The sequence below is a fragment of the Larus michahellis genome, chromosome 16 (genome assembly GCF_964199755.1).
Source record: "Larus michahellis chromosome 16, bLarMic1.1, whole genome shotgun sequence".
NCBI lineage: Eukaryota > Metazoa > Chordata > Aves > Charadriiformes > Laridae > Larus > Larus michahellis.
This window is the reverse complement of record NC_133911.1, coordinates 10,097,184-10,115,311: the sequence shown is the minus strand read 5'-3', so window position 1 is coordinate 10,115,311 and position 18,128 is coordinate 10,097,184. Positions and strand designations below refer to the sequence as shown.

The 18,128-nt window shown below is 46.1% G+C and overlaps 1 protein-coding gene across 28 annotated transcripts in view; it reads right to left on the bottom strand.

Annotated features, from left to right (window-relative positions):
- Window positions 1-3,546: 3,546 nt before the first annotated feature.
- SLC45A1 (solute carrier family 45 member 1) overlaps window positions 3,547-18,128 on the bottom strand; it is a 72,054-nt gene continuing 57,472 nt past the window's right edge. For 22 of the 28 annotated variants that reach the window (XM_074560465.1, XM_074560468.1, XM_074560479.1 and 19 more), the window contains 9 exons: window positions 15,560-17,592; window positions 12,189-12,601; window positions 11,064-11,156; window positions 10,346-10,570; window positions 8,548-9,287; window positions 7,242-7,395; window positions 5,931-6,107; window positions 5,040-5,245; window positions 3,547-4,973 (listed from right to left, as the gene is read on the bottom strand). In XM_074560465.1, the coding sequence (XP_074416566.1) occupies window positions 4,692-4,973; window positions 5,040-5,245; window positions 5,931-6,107; window positions 7,242-7,395; window positions 8,548-9,287; window positions 10,346-10,570; window positions 11,064-11,156; window positions 12,189-12,601; window positions 15,560-16,176 (2,907 nt within the window). In that variant the 5' untranslated portion in view covers window positions 16,177-17,592 and the 3' untranslated portion in view covers window positions 3,547-4,691. Of the gene's footprint in view, window positions 4,974-5,039; window positions 5,246-5,930; window positions 6,108-7,241; window positions 7,396-8,547; window positions 9,288-10,345; window positions 10,571-11,063; window positions 11,157-12,188; window positions 12,602-13,646; window positions 14,630-14,708; window positions 17,593-18,128 lie in introns of those variants that run through there. The other 6 variants (XM_074560490.1, XM_074560488.1, XM_074560487.1 and 3 more) reach the window with 3 other exon arrangements.

The following is an 18,128-nucleotide window of genomic DNA, read 5'->3' as shown; positions in this document are numbered from 1 at the left end:
AGGTTTAGGCTGGACATTAGGAAAAAATTCTTCACAGAAAGAGTGGTCAGACACTGGAACAGGCTGCCCAGGGAGGTGGTGGAGTCACCATCCCTGGATGTGTTTAAGACTCGTTTAGATGTGGTGTTAAGGGGTATGGTGTAAGGGAGAACTTTGTAGAGTGGAGATGATGGTTGGACTCGATGATCCCAAGGGTCTTTTCCAACCTAAATGATTCTATGATTCTATAAGCCAGAAGCAGGGTAGAGTATCATCAGGCTGACGCACAGCAAAAAGCTAGGCTTGAAGAAAGCTACAGATGAAGCTTGAATCTCGAGTTCAGTAATTCTTCATAGCATTTGATAGCAATATTGTTAAATTCCTCATTGTTTAAGTAGCTCTCGCAAGCTTACTTATCACTGTACTCATACAACCCAAAATCTTCATTTCTGCTCTGACGTTGAAATTTCCTCTGTTGGCTGTCCCATTGGCTGTGGAAATTTGTTATCCTTTGTTCGAGAAAGATATCACTGGGTCCTAGAAAAAGCAAAAACAGAAAAGCTTATAAACAGCTTATATATGTGGCAAATACTTCATCATCCCCATTGCAGACTGCTCCTCAGTCCACAGACTGCCACTCCATGCATATTTGGCATTTGAATTCTCATCTGATTAACATTACTCATTGCCTGCTTGCTTCCTGCTCCTGGAATACTTCCATTTTCCATACACCTGTCAAGCTGATGAAGCAGTCTCACCTTTTGTTTACTGTTAACTATTAGTGCTATTTGGGTATCGAATTATGCTGTTGCCTTTCAGATCTAAAGTAAAACTCCTTGCCTACCACTGTGGGTGGGGACATTAGGCAACAAGCTGCATACACAAAAATTCGCATTATCCCATGCATTTACCATTTCTGCACAGAACACGTGAGAGAGAGTGAGCATGCTGGCAAGGCTTTTAACACGAAAAACTCCTTATGCAGTGTAGAACAGTGTCTTCCCAGAACCTTCAAACCTGTTAGGAGACAGCATGGACGGCAACACCAAGAAAACTAAGGATTCTAGTGAAAGACCTCTAGTCTGCCCTGGTGCTGCTGCCCCACAGCTTTTCTGTTGTCTTGGGTGTTGCAGCCTGAAATCTGCCACCCTAAATGCAGGCCCACTTTAACTAGCACCTTCCCTTCCACTGACCCTGCTACAGAAGCAGCAGCCTGGGGCAGCGGAACAGCAATGGAAAGTTGTTGCAGTCCTTTCCTTAGTAAAGATCAACAAAAACCTTCCCAGCAGAAAAGCTAGGCTAAATGAATCATTATGTCTTAAGAACCAGAGGTATAGAAAATGTAAATTTATATAAATTGAATGGAGCGAAGATTTCCCTTGGCATTTCAGCTCTAGTAGTTGTAGAAGTCTCAAGATGTTTACTGCAATCCATTGGGTGTTGTTATGGTAATGGCATCTAAAAGTCTCTCACTAAGGCTGTATTCCAGTCTGAGGGAGGAAGAACATACATTAAGAAAGCCACCTTTTACCCGAAGACATCTTTTTTTAATAAAATACAGTACATGTCCTATAGAGTACAAGATGACTAAGTACTCATTAGTAGAAAATGTCTAGACAACTCTCTTCAAATAGTTCCCACAGCAATTTTCCTTTTTTTAATATAAAAGTCATGCATGTTTATTTGATTTGATTCTTGAAAAGGCTTATTTTCTTCATTCAAAGATACAGCAGAAGTTCCAAAAATGGTAGGTTGTCTTTTCTGAGAGACACAGCAGAGGTCAAGTGAACTGCAGACACACGCTGAAATGGTTACAGCCAGCTTAATTACAAACATGACACAATTGATTAGGTGCTTTCTCCATCCCTCTCCCCATTTTCCCTACTTCTGTACAGATGCTATAACTACATTTATGAACATCCACAAATAACTGCCATCAAGCAACCTTTAATGATAAGGACTTAATCAAAATTAACCTTTGGGCACCGCTGAAGAGATTAAACTACAGCATAAGATAAAATCACATTCCTGCCTAAACTCATGCATCTTACTTCTAAACAGCAGCTCGCAGATTTAGACTGAATATTTGAAGCATTTGGATTCCAAAAGGTAAACATCACTTTGCAGCTCACAGTTCAACAGTGACCACATACAGTAATTTCTGTAAAAAACAAAATGTATGTCAAAGAATAAGCAAGTAAGCAATGCCTCTTTTTAAGTTATTTCTATGGATTTGGTGCAACTTCCAACTCTGCATGGATTTTTTCCAGACACCACCAGTAGTGCTCAAAGCCCCAAATTAACATACATTGATGCTGACTTAAAAGTACTATGTATGTAAACACTACATAAATACATACGGAAAATAAAGTCCATATCCCATAAAATAGAAAATGTAATATATATTCTATTAGGCAGTGCATAGGGGCATAGCAATAGTTCTATAACTATATAAATACACTTCATAATATTATTTACAGATGGAAGCAGAGACAAAGATTACCATCAGATACATTGATTTCATCAATTCTGTGACTCTTTTGGAGAACCTCGCTTACAACAAAATGATCTGCAACTCCAGCTACCTAGAAAAAGGAAAGTGCTCCTGATGCATTTAGTGCAATAATACTGGCTAAAAAACTTAAGAGGAGAAAGCATTCTAAGAACCAGTATTGCATTAGCTAGTGGGACAAAAAAAAACATTTTTGAGTTGAAAAGATCGGTAAGATAAGGAAGAGAAATTAAGGTTATACAGCAGATGAATAAGAAAAGAAAATTTCTCAAAAGGCAAGTCTTTAGATTGTCAGAAATCAGAAGCGCCAAATGTACCAGTTTCTCATGCTATTTTGTTTCAGCTTCATCCTGAACGTTCTTGGAGACAACTGCCCCCGGATCAAGGAAACGGCATGTCACAGACATTCCTGCAGATATGACACTATGTAAGCCCAAAGAAAGAAAAGAAAGATGAATAGACTCATCAATCTGACTGTCTTTTACCTCTGAGTGCTTGACTTTGTAACTTCAGTAGTGCTCCTCCACTTAACTAAATACCGAGTATCATGAAACTTGCTTCTCAAGTAAAAAACCAGTAACACTCCGGGATAGATGATAAAAACGAGAGGTTCTTACAAGAACCTTTCACAGGTCGTGCATTATGCTTTCAGCATTGGAGTATAGTAAACCATAACAGCTAAAGATTACACAGGTTACTCATCTTGGCATCAAGCATCAGATTAAACCTGGGTGAACATTCAAGTACAGCTCATTTAAAAGTAGTGATCCTCCAGAGAAAATCCTTTTTCTGGACCTAAAGACCAGGTGAGCAAAAATAACCTCTACAGGGATGCAGTGCACGACACAGGTAAACACCCAAATGCCCATCAGCTTTGGTAAACCTTGGCTGCCTACCCAAATAACAGAGGCAGGCTGACAGAAATCCTAGTTTTAACTTTATTTCCATTTTCATCTTTGCTCTCAAGACCTAAAAGACTCCTGGGCTTAACTGGAATTTTTAAGAGATCTCACACATTCACCACCTTCCAAAACCAGAATAATTAAGAATTCTCATAGATAATGACAAAGCCCTTTTACTAGTTTAAGTGAGATATGGAAGATGCAGCTCTAGCTGACAAGTACTTAATCACCGATCCCCATGCAGATTTCAAAATGTCACAAAGTACAACTGTATGAAAAACAAGGATGATGTGCTGCAGACTTTCACACAAATGATTCTTCTTAAATTTTCAACTCAAGAGCAAGCTTCTACCCAAGGAAGTTGATGCAAAGAGACCCTTCTCCCCAAGGCTGGGTTACAGACAACTGTCCGTCCTCCTGCTAAGTCATCACAAGCCCTTGTAGTCTTAGTTAAAAGTCTAACGTGGAAGGAAATATGCATGTATTGGCAACCATCACCATGGATCACAGCCAGAACCTACAGGGCAGGGTTTGGGAGCCAGGCCACTGTGGTTTCACCCCACAGCAGCTCCTTGGAGCAATTCTGCTGGTGGGAGCTCTGCGCACCCAGGAGACTGGCTATGGTGCTTGACAGAGTACTTACGCCACCTGAGCAAGACCAGTCACGCTCAGCCTTCCCAGAGTTTTGAAACACACCCCCCAGAGCCAGGCCTACCATGGGCAGAGGATGGAACTTGCAGGATGTCCTTGTCACTCCCCAAGGCCTCACAGGAGTCACCGCTGCCCTCGGCAACTGAGGACTGGGCCGCTCAGCAGGGCCGTGTGATGGCACCTTCTGACCAATGAAGCTGGTGGAGCACTGTGGCCCCAGCACTCCCGCAGTGGCGGTGCCCGCAGCAGCACGTGCAGCCCTGCAGTTCGCTGTCACCCTGCCTGGGCAACAGACTTCCAGGTCCCATGCCTCAAGCTGGACATTGCCACTCGTCTCCCCGGGAATGATGGTACCGCGGGGCAGCTGGAGGGAATGGCCCCACGCTGACATCACCGCTTCCTGTTGCTGTCACCCCAGGGGCACAGATGGGCCTTTGCCACCTCAGGGGAAGGATGAGCAGTTCCAGGTGCCACTGACTTGCCCCTGCCCGCGGGCAGGGAAAAGCTCAGCGAAGACAGCGCAGACCTTCCTGCCGTTCACCATGTCCTCCGCTGCCGTCCCAGAGGCGCATGAGCCCACCGCACCGTGATGGGGAGGCCGAGGGCGATGCAATGAGGCAGTAGAGGCTGTGGTGGCTTTCTCCCACTTATTCATTCCGTGCACGGGGCAAGAGCGGGCGCTGCTCCTCGGCGGGTGGCACCTCCTCGCTGGGCGGCGACTCATAGGTGACGCAGAGGGAGGAGAAGAGACAGCCCAGGAAGGACACCAGGCTGGCGAAGTACATGGCACCACTGGCGCTGCCCACAGCCGCTGTCAGCGGCCCCATGGCCAAGGCCACGAGGATCTGCGCCAAGAAGTACTGGCAGCTCAGCAGGGAGATGTCAACGCCCATCCCGCGCCGCGTGCCCTCCGCCTGTGAGCCTACGAACTGTGGGGGACACAGCGTAAGGGGGCGCGGCAGGACACCCTCTCCCCTCCCCAGCCCGAGGCTCACCTCATGGCTCTGGTAGTAGTCGCAGAGCAGGGAGTAGGGCAGCGTGCAGAGCGTGGCAAAGAGGATGCCGTAGGTAGCGCACAGTGACAGTACCACATAGATGTTTCTGGAGAGCGTGGCCAGCCCTGTGCCCAGCCCGAAGGCCAAATATGCCACAAAATACAGCGTCCGTGTGCTGAACCGCTCCTCCAGCTTCTCCAGCAGGGCTGCAAGACAACGGCATGGCATTCAGGGTGAACTGTGGCCCTCCCTGCTGCTAGCCAGTCAGCAAGGGACCCAAGGGATTCACCTTCAGGCCCCACAGCCCAGCTGTTACACAGCCACATCTCAGCAGCAACTGTTATGCTTTGAGTAACTGATGGCTCGCACATGAGTGCCAAGGACCCCTTCCAAACCCCATTGCCACAACACAGCCTTGCTGCCCTACCTGTGTGGAGGGCCTGGCAGAGCTGAAGCCTGGCAGTGGCTTTGTCCCGGGAGGTAAATGGGAACTGTTTGAGGGGCGACATGACACATGACAAGGTGCTCGGGTGGTGCGTGACACCGGGCGCTCTGCTGGGGGCACACCAGCACTGAGTGCTGCTGTGCCAGAACTGTGCCTGTTGTGGCTGTGTTTATTTCTAGATTCAATGTACATTGAAAACATCGCTTGTGAAAGGAACTGTATACTGAGAGATGTGTTTTCGCTGGACTGCTGACCTCATCTGCTGTCAGTGCAGGTCAAGCTAACTAGCAGAGATAACACAATGAAAAAGAACACTCTGCTTCAGCACTCATGCCATGTGGTAGGCTATGTGCAACATAAATGCTGGACTACTTGTTGCAGAAACACCACTCGAGGAGCAGGTGCATCTTTCTCACAGCAGTGGCTAAGATGGCTCTACTAAGTACCTGAATAGAAAGCAGCACTGAATGCATAGATGCACATTCCCCAGCAGCCCATGGTGACCCCAGCGTTGTACTTCTGATACTCATCTGAGCTGTGAGGCGCTTTCGGATCCCCTTGAAACACTACTTCTCCCATGAAGTCAGTATAGAAGAGTAACATCCCCTCAAACGAAAGCCATCCTGAAAGAAGCCAGAAGTAATCCTTTAAGAGTGCAGAGTACCTGTTTCCCCTCATGAACTTACATGGATGCTATGAGCCCTAGTACCAATCACACTTGAAGACAGGCTGTGCAATGTGAGTTTTACGTAACGTTCAGCCATGTTTATCTGCGACTGCTATTCGCCGGGCATTATGGTACAATGTTCGTCATAGACCAAGACTTATCCTTTGAATTCCTAAGTGGAATCCTAGAGGCTGACTGCAGGCCACAGAACACTTGTTTAGCAAGACAGAAAAACAGATTACAGCAGTCTGAGCTGCCTTCAGGTTTTGACAGGACACAACACTCAGTTTCATGGAGTGGCTCATCACATAGTCCTTTCAAGCTGCTGTTGTCCTCCTACATAGAACTGGAAGAAATGCTTCTTATGTCATGGTTGCAGTCTCTCGAGCACCTCCGACACAGTTAAAAACTCCTACTCACAAACCGGCGTCAGGGCCACTGGTGCAGGCAATCTCTTATTTCCTTTCACAGCCAATGAGTATTAACTACCTGTTACCTTCTGTCCAATTTGTGTAAACTGTATTGCTTGCAAGCCCCTCCTAACCATCAGCCACGCACTGTTAAGAGTAGAGGTAACAGTGCACTGGTTACGGGCACTCCTACAGTGTTGCGTTCGCACCTCACGGCCTGTTCTGGGACCCTTATACACATGCTGTCGAAGGGAGGGAAGTGAACACCAGTCGCAGGTGTAAGCAGGGAAATACAAATGATCTTGCCTTTCTGCTCGGTACTGCCAGTTTCAGAGCATTAAAAAAAAAAAAAAAAAAAAGAGTTGAGGGTTTCAAGTTCTCGGTTCATCAGTGTTTCTCATCCCAGTGTAAACATTCAATTTAACAGACGCGCTGATTTAGGCCATTGTTATTCCCTTTCTAGGAACATAGGCTTTACTATTTTGTTGGGTTTTTGAGTTTTTTACCTTTCTCAGTGTTCTAAGAAACTAAATACCAGAAAGCACCTTATTGGTGAGTGCATACGGAACAAATCATGTTCTCTCTCGTTAGCAGCCATTACAGCAATAGCTAAATATTTAAAAGCATTCACATGAGGTAAACTACTTCATGGTGAAAGCAAGACAGCACTTTCTAAATACCTAGGAAGTGGTTGATGCAGAGGTTACGAAGAGCCTTGGGCATCCGGCAGATGGTCGAACAAAGCAGTTTCACAGACAGTGGTTGCTCAGAGGTCTCGCCTGATCCATTCAGCTCGCTCTCATACTTAACACCATTCAACAAGATATTAGCAACCTGCATCAGAAAAACTCACAGGTCAACAAACACAGTAAGACAAACGTAAGCATCCTCTGAGCAAACCTATGCAATATTACACACCTATCTGCATCATCTGAAAGTTAAACTCTGCTGCTGCAGTATGTTGAACTGGAGATTAAGAACAGTGTATTTAGCTAAACTGTAAGTTCACTCTTGGAACAAGCGTTAAATGACAGCGCTGCGCTGCAGCTTTCAGTATACTTGAAACGGTACTCTTCACTTCTCTAGGGTATTTGGCAACCACATACAGATGCTAGCGTAGGGAAGGCATAAATTCCATTGCATTTAATAGGAGCTGTACCCACATTCAGGTGAACTTGGTTCCTGAAGTTTTAGAGACGTTGAGTAAGAAGAGGTTGGTTTTAATGGAAACACATTCTCATTGCCTGCTAACCTTGATGCTCGATTTCCGCATGCACAGCATGTAAAATCCTTGCCCTAACGAAGTCTGCTCTCATAAACTGAGTCAAAGTACAGCAACAGCAACAAACAAACAAAAAACCCCCCCACACCTCCCCCCCAAAAAAAACAAACCAAAAAACAGAGGACAGTTTACCTCATCTTGGATCATAAAAAAATTGGCCAGCATACAGAGGTCTCAGACATTCCAAGTTATCACCAACAGTGGGAGATGAGGTCAGAGTCTTATCCCTGGGTAAGGGAAACCTCACCTCCCTGATGGAACCAGATGTAATGACTGCCATAAGGAGAAGCTCATGGGAGAATCCTATCCCTGGCCCTATCTTGCGGGTAATTCTGTGGAAAGGGAAGATACAGGCTCAATAAAAATGTGTCTTTTTCTGCTCTCATGTGGTAGCTCCCTGGGTGGTGAAGCGGGGCTAAAAATACCGGCCTAACTTTCACACGTGGCCCAGTGAGAGTGAAACGCTCTCATTTCTGCCATCTTAACAAAGGCAGTTGACAGACTGCCAGTCATAATTCACATCCTACCCACTATTCTACCAATAAAGTCATAGCAGGTATGCTGTTCCCATTAGGACTTTTATGAGCAAACTGTCATGAGCAGTCTTTAATGATGAATTTGTGCACTACACATTTGAAACTATATGACGAGATTAAATGAACGCTCAGGTTTACATGGTCGTATCATTGATTTTCTGCCCTTACCTGTTGGCTGAAGGTTACATTTCTTCTTCTGCTGTTTTCTGGACAGTGTCCTGTTACGATATCTGGAATGGCCAAGGTCTGAGGTCTTTTCAGGATCCCTGATGACCGTGGCTTTATCGCATCCAGTGAACCCACCCGTAGTGCCTCGCCATCAGGCCCCGGCGTTATGCTGCTCTCCCCTTGCTCCAGAACTCCATTTTCTCCTTGGTAACAGCCATCAGGCACCCGAGGAAAGCTGACACTGACAGGCTGCCTGGGCAAGCTAGCTGGAAGTGCTAAGTAACTACTGTGCCCGCCTGTAAAACAGTCTATAAGCACACTGTCAATATTTGAAGTCCCAAATGATGATGCAAACTCATTAATTCCCGTCAAGGAATTGTCTCTGCTGACAAAACTGCCATATTTGGGCGTGAGTGGGCTGAGGGGAGAAACGGGACTCGTAAAACTTGCGTGTAAGTGAGCTGAGTTATGAGAAGCAAAGTTTTCGTTTACACCCTCCTCAAAGAAGAAAGGTGGAGAAGGAGGGAGAGGAAGACTTGGACTCTTCATCACCTTTTTCTTCCTGCTAAAGGACCTTAAGGGTCTTTCTGGAATGCTAATTAGAGTCAGCACAGTAGTGATAGTCAGTATAACTGAGGTGAAGATATAGATGACGCGAAGTTGCCCTCCCACAGCTTTTCCAAAACTGGTTTTATCCCAGTGTATTCCTCCAACAACATAACCAAAGCCACCTCCAAGACCTGGTGGAAAAACAGAGCTGAGATTACCTTCCCTAGCCAATCCTGGAGTCAGTAACAGCACAGCACCATTTGTCTAATGATTTGTGAGTAGAATCTGACATGTTACTTCTGTTTTACTACTCAACCCTTTTCAGTTCAAATGCAGTAATAAACACAGTTATCCATGCCACAAGGACAGTCTGGATGTACAAAAACAGTACAGAAAGGAGGAAAAGGTCAGTGCTATAAAAGTGATGATACAAGTAATTAAAAATGGTAGTTCTTTCTTCGCAAAGAACAAACCACTTTACCTTCAGCTATTTCAGTCCATAAAACAGAAGTGTCCACCAGCCTCGTGGCAAGGCTCTGCAATCAGTCAGCTAAGACTGTTTTCCTGAAAGTAAGTGAAAATCCATTTTCCCCACTCAGTTAGAGGAACGCAGATCTAACTGCGTCCAAGACAGACCGAATCACTTCAGAAGCATAGCAAGCTCATTTAATCAGCAACGTGCTGACAGCGTACAAAACTGCCACTGCATTACTACTGATGAACACCGAAGTTCTGAGGGCACTGGATACCTGTCTCACTCCATTCACGTGGTGAAAGCCTTACAAAACTATCTTTTCTTTCTTACAAACACATTCAAAGGCATGAAACAGTCCCCTGATAGATAGGAAAGCTAGACTAGGGCAGTACAACAATTGAAGATGACAGCAATGAGAGATCATAGCACCCAGTATGCACTTCCCCTCCAACAGAATAACTAAAAAAGGCATTTTCCACACCTGCAGGAAACTGAACCTCCTCCCTTGAGGGATAATTTTGTTTCCATAGGTGTTACAAATGACATGAGGGACCTTCAGATGAACAACCCAGGACTGTGTCTTGACTTTTGGTAGTTACAAAAGCCTTTTACAGTAAGCAGAAGTTTGTTTTCAAATTTAATTAGTGCTACCTCTCCAGGTATTTGGTTATTATGCTTATAGAGGAAAAGACCAGTGACTTGCACTCTGCTTTCTCACAGCAGGGCTGGTTTACTTAAGGTTCACGTCACCCAAAAAGCACCAAGAAAGCATACCTGCTAACAAAGCATGGATGTTGAGGCCCCTGTCTTGATCCACTGGGCTGCATACATCCATCATGTAGGCATGACTGGGATTGTCTGCTGAATCTGCACTGAAGTCCATGAGGACAACACCACAGACTGTAAGAATGATCCCCCATTTGTGGTTATTCGCAGTGTCAGACAAGGTGCTCCCTATATCTTTGCCATTCAGCATAAGTGAGAGCCCAAGCAACGCTCCTGGGAATAAAACCAAAACAAAATCAATCAATCGACTGCTTACAAGCAAAAACACTTGCATCGCTCCATGCTCTAAAAGTATTATGCTACCTGCACAGTCTTGCAGCAGTACTATTGCTCTTGTTCGGATCACCACAGTCTGGGGAACGAGCATGGCTTATAGAATATACCTTATAGAAATATACCTTATAGAAAAAACCCTTTTCTACTGTTCCAAGTTTACAAATGTCTGGAGTTGATTTTGGCCAAAGAAAAACATTCTTGACCCCCAAAACATCCTCTCTTCAGACTCTGACAAGAGGTGTTTTTATGCGTGGATCTCTGGCTGCCAAAGCATCACCTCGGCGCCACTCTCCACTTTCTTCAGACGCACAATACCCAACACTTTAGAGGCATTTTATTCAGCCTAGTGCCACAAAGGGATGTCACAGAAGAGAGATGCACAATGTTTCTACTTTGTAAGTGTTATGTCCATCGTTTCTACAACACACACCTACTGCTAAGACCAGAATGAAAGGTCTTCTCCTCCCGAATCTTGATGTGCATCTGTCACTCCAGGCCCCCAGTAAAGGCTGTAACAAGAACCCTAGAAAAAAGGAATCACCAGTAAGGAGCATTTTTCTACAAGACGGTTTTACAGGAGAGTCAAAATAGGCACCTTAAAAGGCAAGTAAAGGCAGGACACCATAGCATAGTGATATCCCTAGTCCGTAAGAGTCACCCAGGTGCACACACAGTGTACTTCCTGGCATCTCCCAGGATGAGGACTGAATAATGTAATGTGCAGCTGCTCACTGCCATGGCAGTTCACTCTGCATCATTAATACAGCAGAGTTTGACATCAGGTGAAGAATAAGAGTACAACAGTTTTACGTTGTAAAGGACTCCATTCCTTACCAGCTATTTCATTTACTGCATCTTAGATGGGAGATTCCCTGCAGCATTAGCTTGGAAGGTAGCAAGAAACAAATATGCAAGCTGGATAAGTGCCTATATTACTCTGGGCCAGCCTATGAGTAGGGGCCTATGTACTCTCTTCTTCTGAAGCACATCCCACAAGCAGAACAGGCAGAACAAAGTTTCTAAGTGGTAATAGCCCATCCTATGGTTCTTCCCATAGTAATGGGTACAATCCCAACCCTGGCTCCATGCTAAGGCATGGAATCCAATGCCCGTAACAGCAGCAGTCAATGGTCTTTCATCATTGGAACACCTCATTTGTTTCAGAAAGTTAAACACGAGAAGGCAATCCCACTCTGCTTTTTTCACAAATCCTTGGGAACTGCCTCTGTATGCTTTTTTTCATAGGGACATAAATGGATACATTGATCCTCTTTTACTAGTTTTTAAATATAGGAACGGAGTAACCAAAGCTTACCCTCGCACAAGATGGAAGAGGTCAGTTAAAAGAACAGACCTTTTGATCACACTGGGCCCATTTCAAGCAAGACACAGCAAGAATTATTCTCCATTCGGTTGTCTAAAATTATGGCTAGTGCTTCTTAATCTCATAAGCACACAGAATATGCTTGTTAACAGCTGAGGTAGAGAAAATGAAAATATAAAACACCTGTGTAACGGAAAAAACAAGGGAAGAAACAATGTAAAGAAAAGGTACCTAATATGGGGCTGATGAACCACACCATTCCGTACAGTTGGTCTGGAAGCCCCATCTGAAGCAGCACAGGGGTAACATAGGCTGTTTCCATGGCATAGCTGAACTCAAGCCCAAAGAGAATGCACCCGTTAAACAAGAGTTCTAGGAAAGACCTCTGAGGTTGGAGATCCTCAAAATCAATCAAATCAATAGGACATGGAGTATTTGGTGGTGGCGGCGGCGAAGGGCGGATGTGTTTTCTCCTTTTTGGATGTCTCTTGAAGTTGTTGGCCCGATGACTTATGTGCCGTGTGACTGATCCAGAATAGCCTGGAACTTGTGACCTCCAGATTTCCTGAGAAGCCACGCTTGGCAAAAGTGCAGCATCGCTGACAGGGGTTGTTGCAGATGGTGGAATCATTACGGGTAAGTGTCTGGAAGAAAAACAGCTCATAATAACATGGTTGAGTAAGAAAAACTTCGCTTAATTTCATTTACTGAATTTCAAGCCATTTTTCAAAATTTCACATACTAAGTGCAGCCTCTGTACGATCTACAACCTTTTCTCTCCGTCTCTTGGCACAAGACATATACGTTTTATGGACGTCACCTCCATCTTTGCACAAATGAGACACCAGAGATCCCATCTTAATTACCTAGGCATTGCCTAACGTCATCAGGGATTAAGGCTGAAATATTTAAAACAATTAGCAGTCAGACATGTCATACTTCCCAGGAGTTCCCATAACAGCAATGGGTTTAAATTTATCTGCAATTCACTTGAGCTAAATTAAGATGAATCATGATGTCAGTCTAAGTTTACAATAAAGCAAAGCTGTGGCTTGGCTGCAGATCCAGAATCTTGCTGCAATGTAAAATCACCTTTCAGCACTGATCCTACCATTCCTGCTGCCTGTGCTGAGGCCAAGGGTTAATGCAAAACTTTTTACACAATGACTGAGTTTGCTTTCCTTCCTATTTACATTCCTGAATTCAACAGAGATGCTCTGTTGTAAGGACACAGTCTGATCCGCTACTTCTTGCTGGTTCTATTCCCATAAGACTTCATGAGAGCTCACAAAGAATATGTTCTTGAAGTTCAGACTACACAAGCTGAACACTTGGATGAAGTCAGCTGACAATAAATACGGTTGGAACCAGAAATTGATACCATTTTTCAGTTCAGGAACTGACGTTTCGAACTTATTCCTGAGAAGATACGTACACCACAAGCCACCCTCAGCACTGCTACTCCTCTCTCAGAGATTAATAGCATTCAAGTGCTGAACAGCCTCCTTGGGTCTCATCAGAATCACTCCTGTAGCCAAAGCATGTATACTGTGGTGAGTAAAACAGCCAAATGGATTCCAAAATAGCATATCACGATAGATGCCGACAGATCTGCTGAATTAATGAACCACATGTCGTTTCTTGCCTCTTACTACCAGAAACGGAAACAGCTCATAAGTGAAGTCTGACCTTTTCTTTATGCTTTCTTGCCCACGGACCAAAGGCTGCTGCTGCACAAGGATGGCTCCACTTCACCTCACACCTCTTCAGGAAAACCTCACAGCTGCACACTAGTAAGCAAAACAAATCTTTCTTTTTTGTTTACAGTTCCCCAGGGGAAAAGACTCCCAGCTGTTCTGCTACTTTAACTGTACAGAACTCCCACAAATCTCTCATTTTCTGCTACTTCCTCCAGTGCATTTCACACACGTCTTCCTGGAGCCCTTAGTCTATGCAACATTCTTTGCTGCACATCCCTAACTATTACCAAAAGCAGAACTCCATAAATCCACGTTTACCATCACACTGATACAACAGTCATTAAGCACGGCGGGACGATGCCTTACACAGAATGATCCCCAGCTCTACATAAGCATCCAAAGAGAGACATTTCACAATGCAAAATTAAATGCCAAGCACCTCACAGAAGACTGCAGCTAGGGTAACTTGACTGTATTTGGGGCCTGAGGGGGAGGAGGAAGGGTGGGAGAGAGAAGACATCTACTGAAGTATTACTAACGCTGTACCACAGGTTTCCTCGAGACTGCTTCTCTTCAGACCAAGATAGATACCATGTAAGAGAAAACAACAAGTGATTAATAATTGTAATTACACGCCTTGACAACCCCTGTCTCACAAGGCACCAACAGCAAGCTACATTTTGTTGGGAAAGCTCATTAGACACCCAGTCCCTCAGAAAGATCAACAGAAGGAGAAGCGTATGGAGACTTCATGAAGATGCCCACACCGGTGTTCCCCTTGACACTGTTTTCACAAATTACTGAAAAGTTCTTATGACCCATGTCTTTCATAAGCGGAGAACTTACTTTGCGGGAGTATCTTTATCAGCCTTCAGGTCAAAGTAATTCCCTCACAATGAGAATTTGTTAAAAATTAGGAGAGAGATACCAGAAAAAAAGACGTAACAAAAACCCAATCAGATTCACGACAGATGCTCTAATGACCTCCTGGGCACTTCACAGAAACGTGACAATACAGCTCTGCTAGCTCTCCCCTTCGTCACTGACATACCTTGCCATTTGCACCCAGGTTGTTGATCTCCCTGTGTTCATCTATTAGTTTAATTTCATGCTAGATCTTCCTTTATCTTCCTGCTCTGTACTGTGCGTTGCAAAAAAAACAGTATCGCAAGTTGTAAGTGGCAACACATTAGTGACAGAAGGAAAGAACCCCTCTGCGTGGCTCAAAAATACACATGATGATCTGCGATTATTTGGAACAAAAGGCTATTATTAACAGCGTGTCACTAGTCCAACAGAAAATCATCATAAAACTGTGAGCTGAGCCTATATTCCTCATTGCCAATTTTCCTCAACTTATGAATTGTTCACCAGAGAACATAACCCTGTCCTCAGGTGAGTCTACCTAGCGATCACAACAGCTTCAAAGCAGAAAACATCTCCTTCAGCACAGAAAACAGCTACGTGGCTGGTTGCTTTCGCTATCAATGGCTGTTATTTGTGATTTTTGGCACTCGACGTTGGTTGTACCAACAACCGCGCATCCCAATGCGCAGGGCCTTGGTGATGCTGTCTCTGCCGCCTGCTGTCTGCACGGCCAGCGCACACAGCAGGCCGGGATGGAGCCATCGCCTTTCCTCCCGGGCACCTCTACGCCGAAAATAAGTTGTTGCTTCTTTGGTAGAATCTAGTCCCAATTCCTCTGCGGCGGGTACCGAGGGCTCCAAACACACCGCAGACGCCAGCGTGCCGGGGAAAGGCCGACCCCGGCCCCGACCCTGACCCGACGCGACGGCCGCCGCCTCCCAAAAGCTCCTGTCAGCCGAGAACGAGCCGCGCAACCGCCCCGGACCGGGACGGGCCCGGCGCGACCCCCGCCGCCGCCCCGCCTGGCGGCCTTACCTCAGCGGCGCCCGGCCCCGCACTGCACCGCGCGCTGACGCCGGCCCGGCCCCGCTGACGTGCTCCCGCCGCCATTCGCCGGCGGAAGCGGCCGCCCCGCGCACCGCCCCCGGAGGGCGGCCCCGGCCGCGCCGCCGCAGGAGCGGGCTGCGGTGGGGGGGCGCTGCCCTGCTCTGCCCCGTGGCCCGGCTGCCCCCGTCCCCGCCAGAGCTCTGCTGGCCGCGGGTACGGGCGCAGGAGCGCGCTCCGCTCCCACGGGCCCCCCGCCCCCGGAAGAGGCCGGGGGCTGCCCGGGACGCACCCTCGAGGCCGACCGCGCCCCCCCGCCCACTTTCTGTAGCAGCGCTCAGCGCAGGCAGCTGCGAGCGGCCGTACCGTCGCTCCGTAGCATCGCGGAACGGTCTGGGGTGGAAGGGACCTTTAAAGGTCACCTCGTCCAGCCTCCCCTGCGAGGAGCAGCGACGTCTTCGTTTCCACAGCCTCATCCCTGGAATCGCAGGGGAAGTGCATCGTGATAGTAAGACTTTTAGCTGGGGTGGAGATATTTTTTGATAAGGCCATAGAGCAGATGCCATAGACGACGCTCTGCTTTTATCTCTTCTAACTAACGGTAGCATTCAGTCCTGCCCTTCCTTAGGTAAGGCGATTTGCCAACTTTCTTTTATGGTGCCCTAGTTTGTGCTCTTACATGCCAAATTCCCTCATGGTTTGCAAACAAAGATGGCGTGATGTAGTGCAGTCTGTTCTGCGTATTTTTAAAAAACTTCAAACTCAGGGCACTAAGCATTAAGGATGCTTAATTTTATCTGCAGAGGTTACCATAACACTGCATGAATCCTTAGCATATATCAGTATTTATTGTAGCAGAACAATGGCTTTCCTGCACATAAATCAACAGTCACAGTAGGAATAAAAGGTATTGCACCATTTGTCCGTGGAAAACTCGCTTTCATTTATGTGGTAGGTAGTGCAACCACAACATCTGAAAAAGATGCCAAAGAGCACTGTTCAAGGCAGGGGGTGTTCGGCTACTGCACAAGTTTACATAAAACCCAATGTGAAATTGTGAGAAATCAGGGTAATCTTGCAGTACACAAGGACAGGTGCAAGAGACCACTGAACATTCTTATCACCACAGATTCCCTGTCACCTGATCTGTGTTGTTCAATTTTTTTATGTCAATTTGTCCATTATATTGGTCAAGTATCATTCATCAGAGTTTCTGTAATCCAACAACAGCGTAAAAGAACCTTTATAACACTAAGGGTTATTTACTCACAGCACAACAACGTTCATAGGGCAGAAGGGTGTTTGTACCCAACTAAATGAAAGCGTTCAGGTGAGGACTGTGTTCCTCACCTATCCTCACAAATGTTCTTCCTCAAAACCACATCCCAAACAGCATGTCAACAGTCACAGCAAATCTTTTCCCTTTACTGCTTGCTAAGACAGTGCCCTGTGTAAGCACCTTGCTCCCAAACTAACCCTAAGATACATGCCTAATTCTGCCAGACTGGGCAAAACCGAGCAATAAACTTGTCAAGCACCGGCACAGTTGCTCTCAGCTATTTGATCCAGTTCACCTTTTCACCTTCGCCCACATCAAAATGCTCACGCAGATAAACTAAACACAGATGGGAGAGTCAGTCTGATGTCAGAGACATCTTTGAGTAAGAGAATCATCCCAAAATACACCAATTTGCCCCAAACAACACATGTTCTTTTGTTGCCACGTCAGACACTGTTGCAGGCTTCTACCAAAGATGCTGTAGGTTCCTCATTTGACATACAATCTACCCCCAGTCCTGGCAGATTTGAGGCAACTTTGGTACTAAGATGTCCCTCATCTGTCTGTGCTGAGCTCTTCCTTTCAGCTCCCAGATATGGGACTTCCAGACCCTACATCAACCCAGCCTTGCCACACGCCACTTCTCAGTGCTGATGCCAGATGGCTGTCACCATAATGGGATGCGGTGTCTCCTCCCGCCAGAGGGTCTCACCCACAACACAGCAGCCACTGCTCCACTTGCTGCCTATGGAGAGAACAAACTTGTTTTAGAAGCCACATTCTTAACGAATCGATTAAAACCATTACTGTGGCACTGGAAGAAAACTATCATGTTCTTGTTCAAACGCGCAGGCTGACAGCCCCTTTATTTACATGCCTCCAGTACCACAGCCACTGCAAAGATCCTTCATGCTTCTGAGCAACAAAGGCAAAAATAAAAAAGATTTGCAACCCTAAAAATGAAAGGCAGGAACAGGGTAAGGTCCAGCCAGGTGCCACAGCTGGTAGGAGAACACGAGCAGGCAGGTCTGCTGCCTGCCAAAGGGATCAGATGGGGAAAGAGACGGCTGCTGCTGGGAGGAGCCACTACCCTCAGCAGTAGTTGTAGTAGCACCAGCTACTGCCCACCCAGCTTCTCATGCTCAGAGACAGCGAAATGGGCTGGGAGACTACGGCTGCCAGACCAGCCACAATTGTTTGCTGCCACCTTTGCTCAAGCCCCAGAGTCAGCCATCGCTTCAGTGTTCACAGCCACCAGCCCCAGTCCCACCCACCATCCAC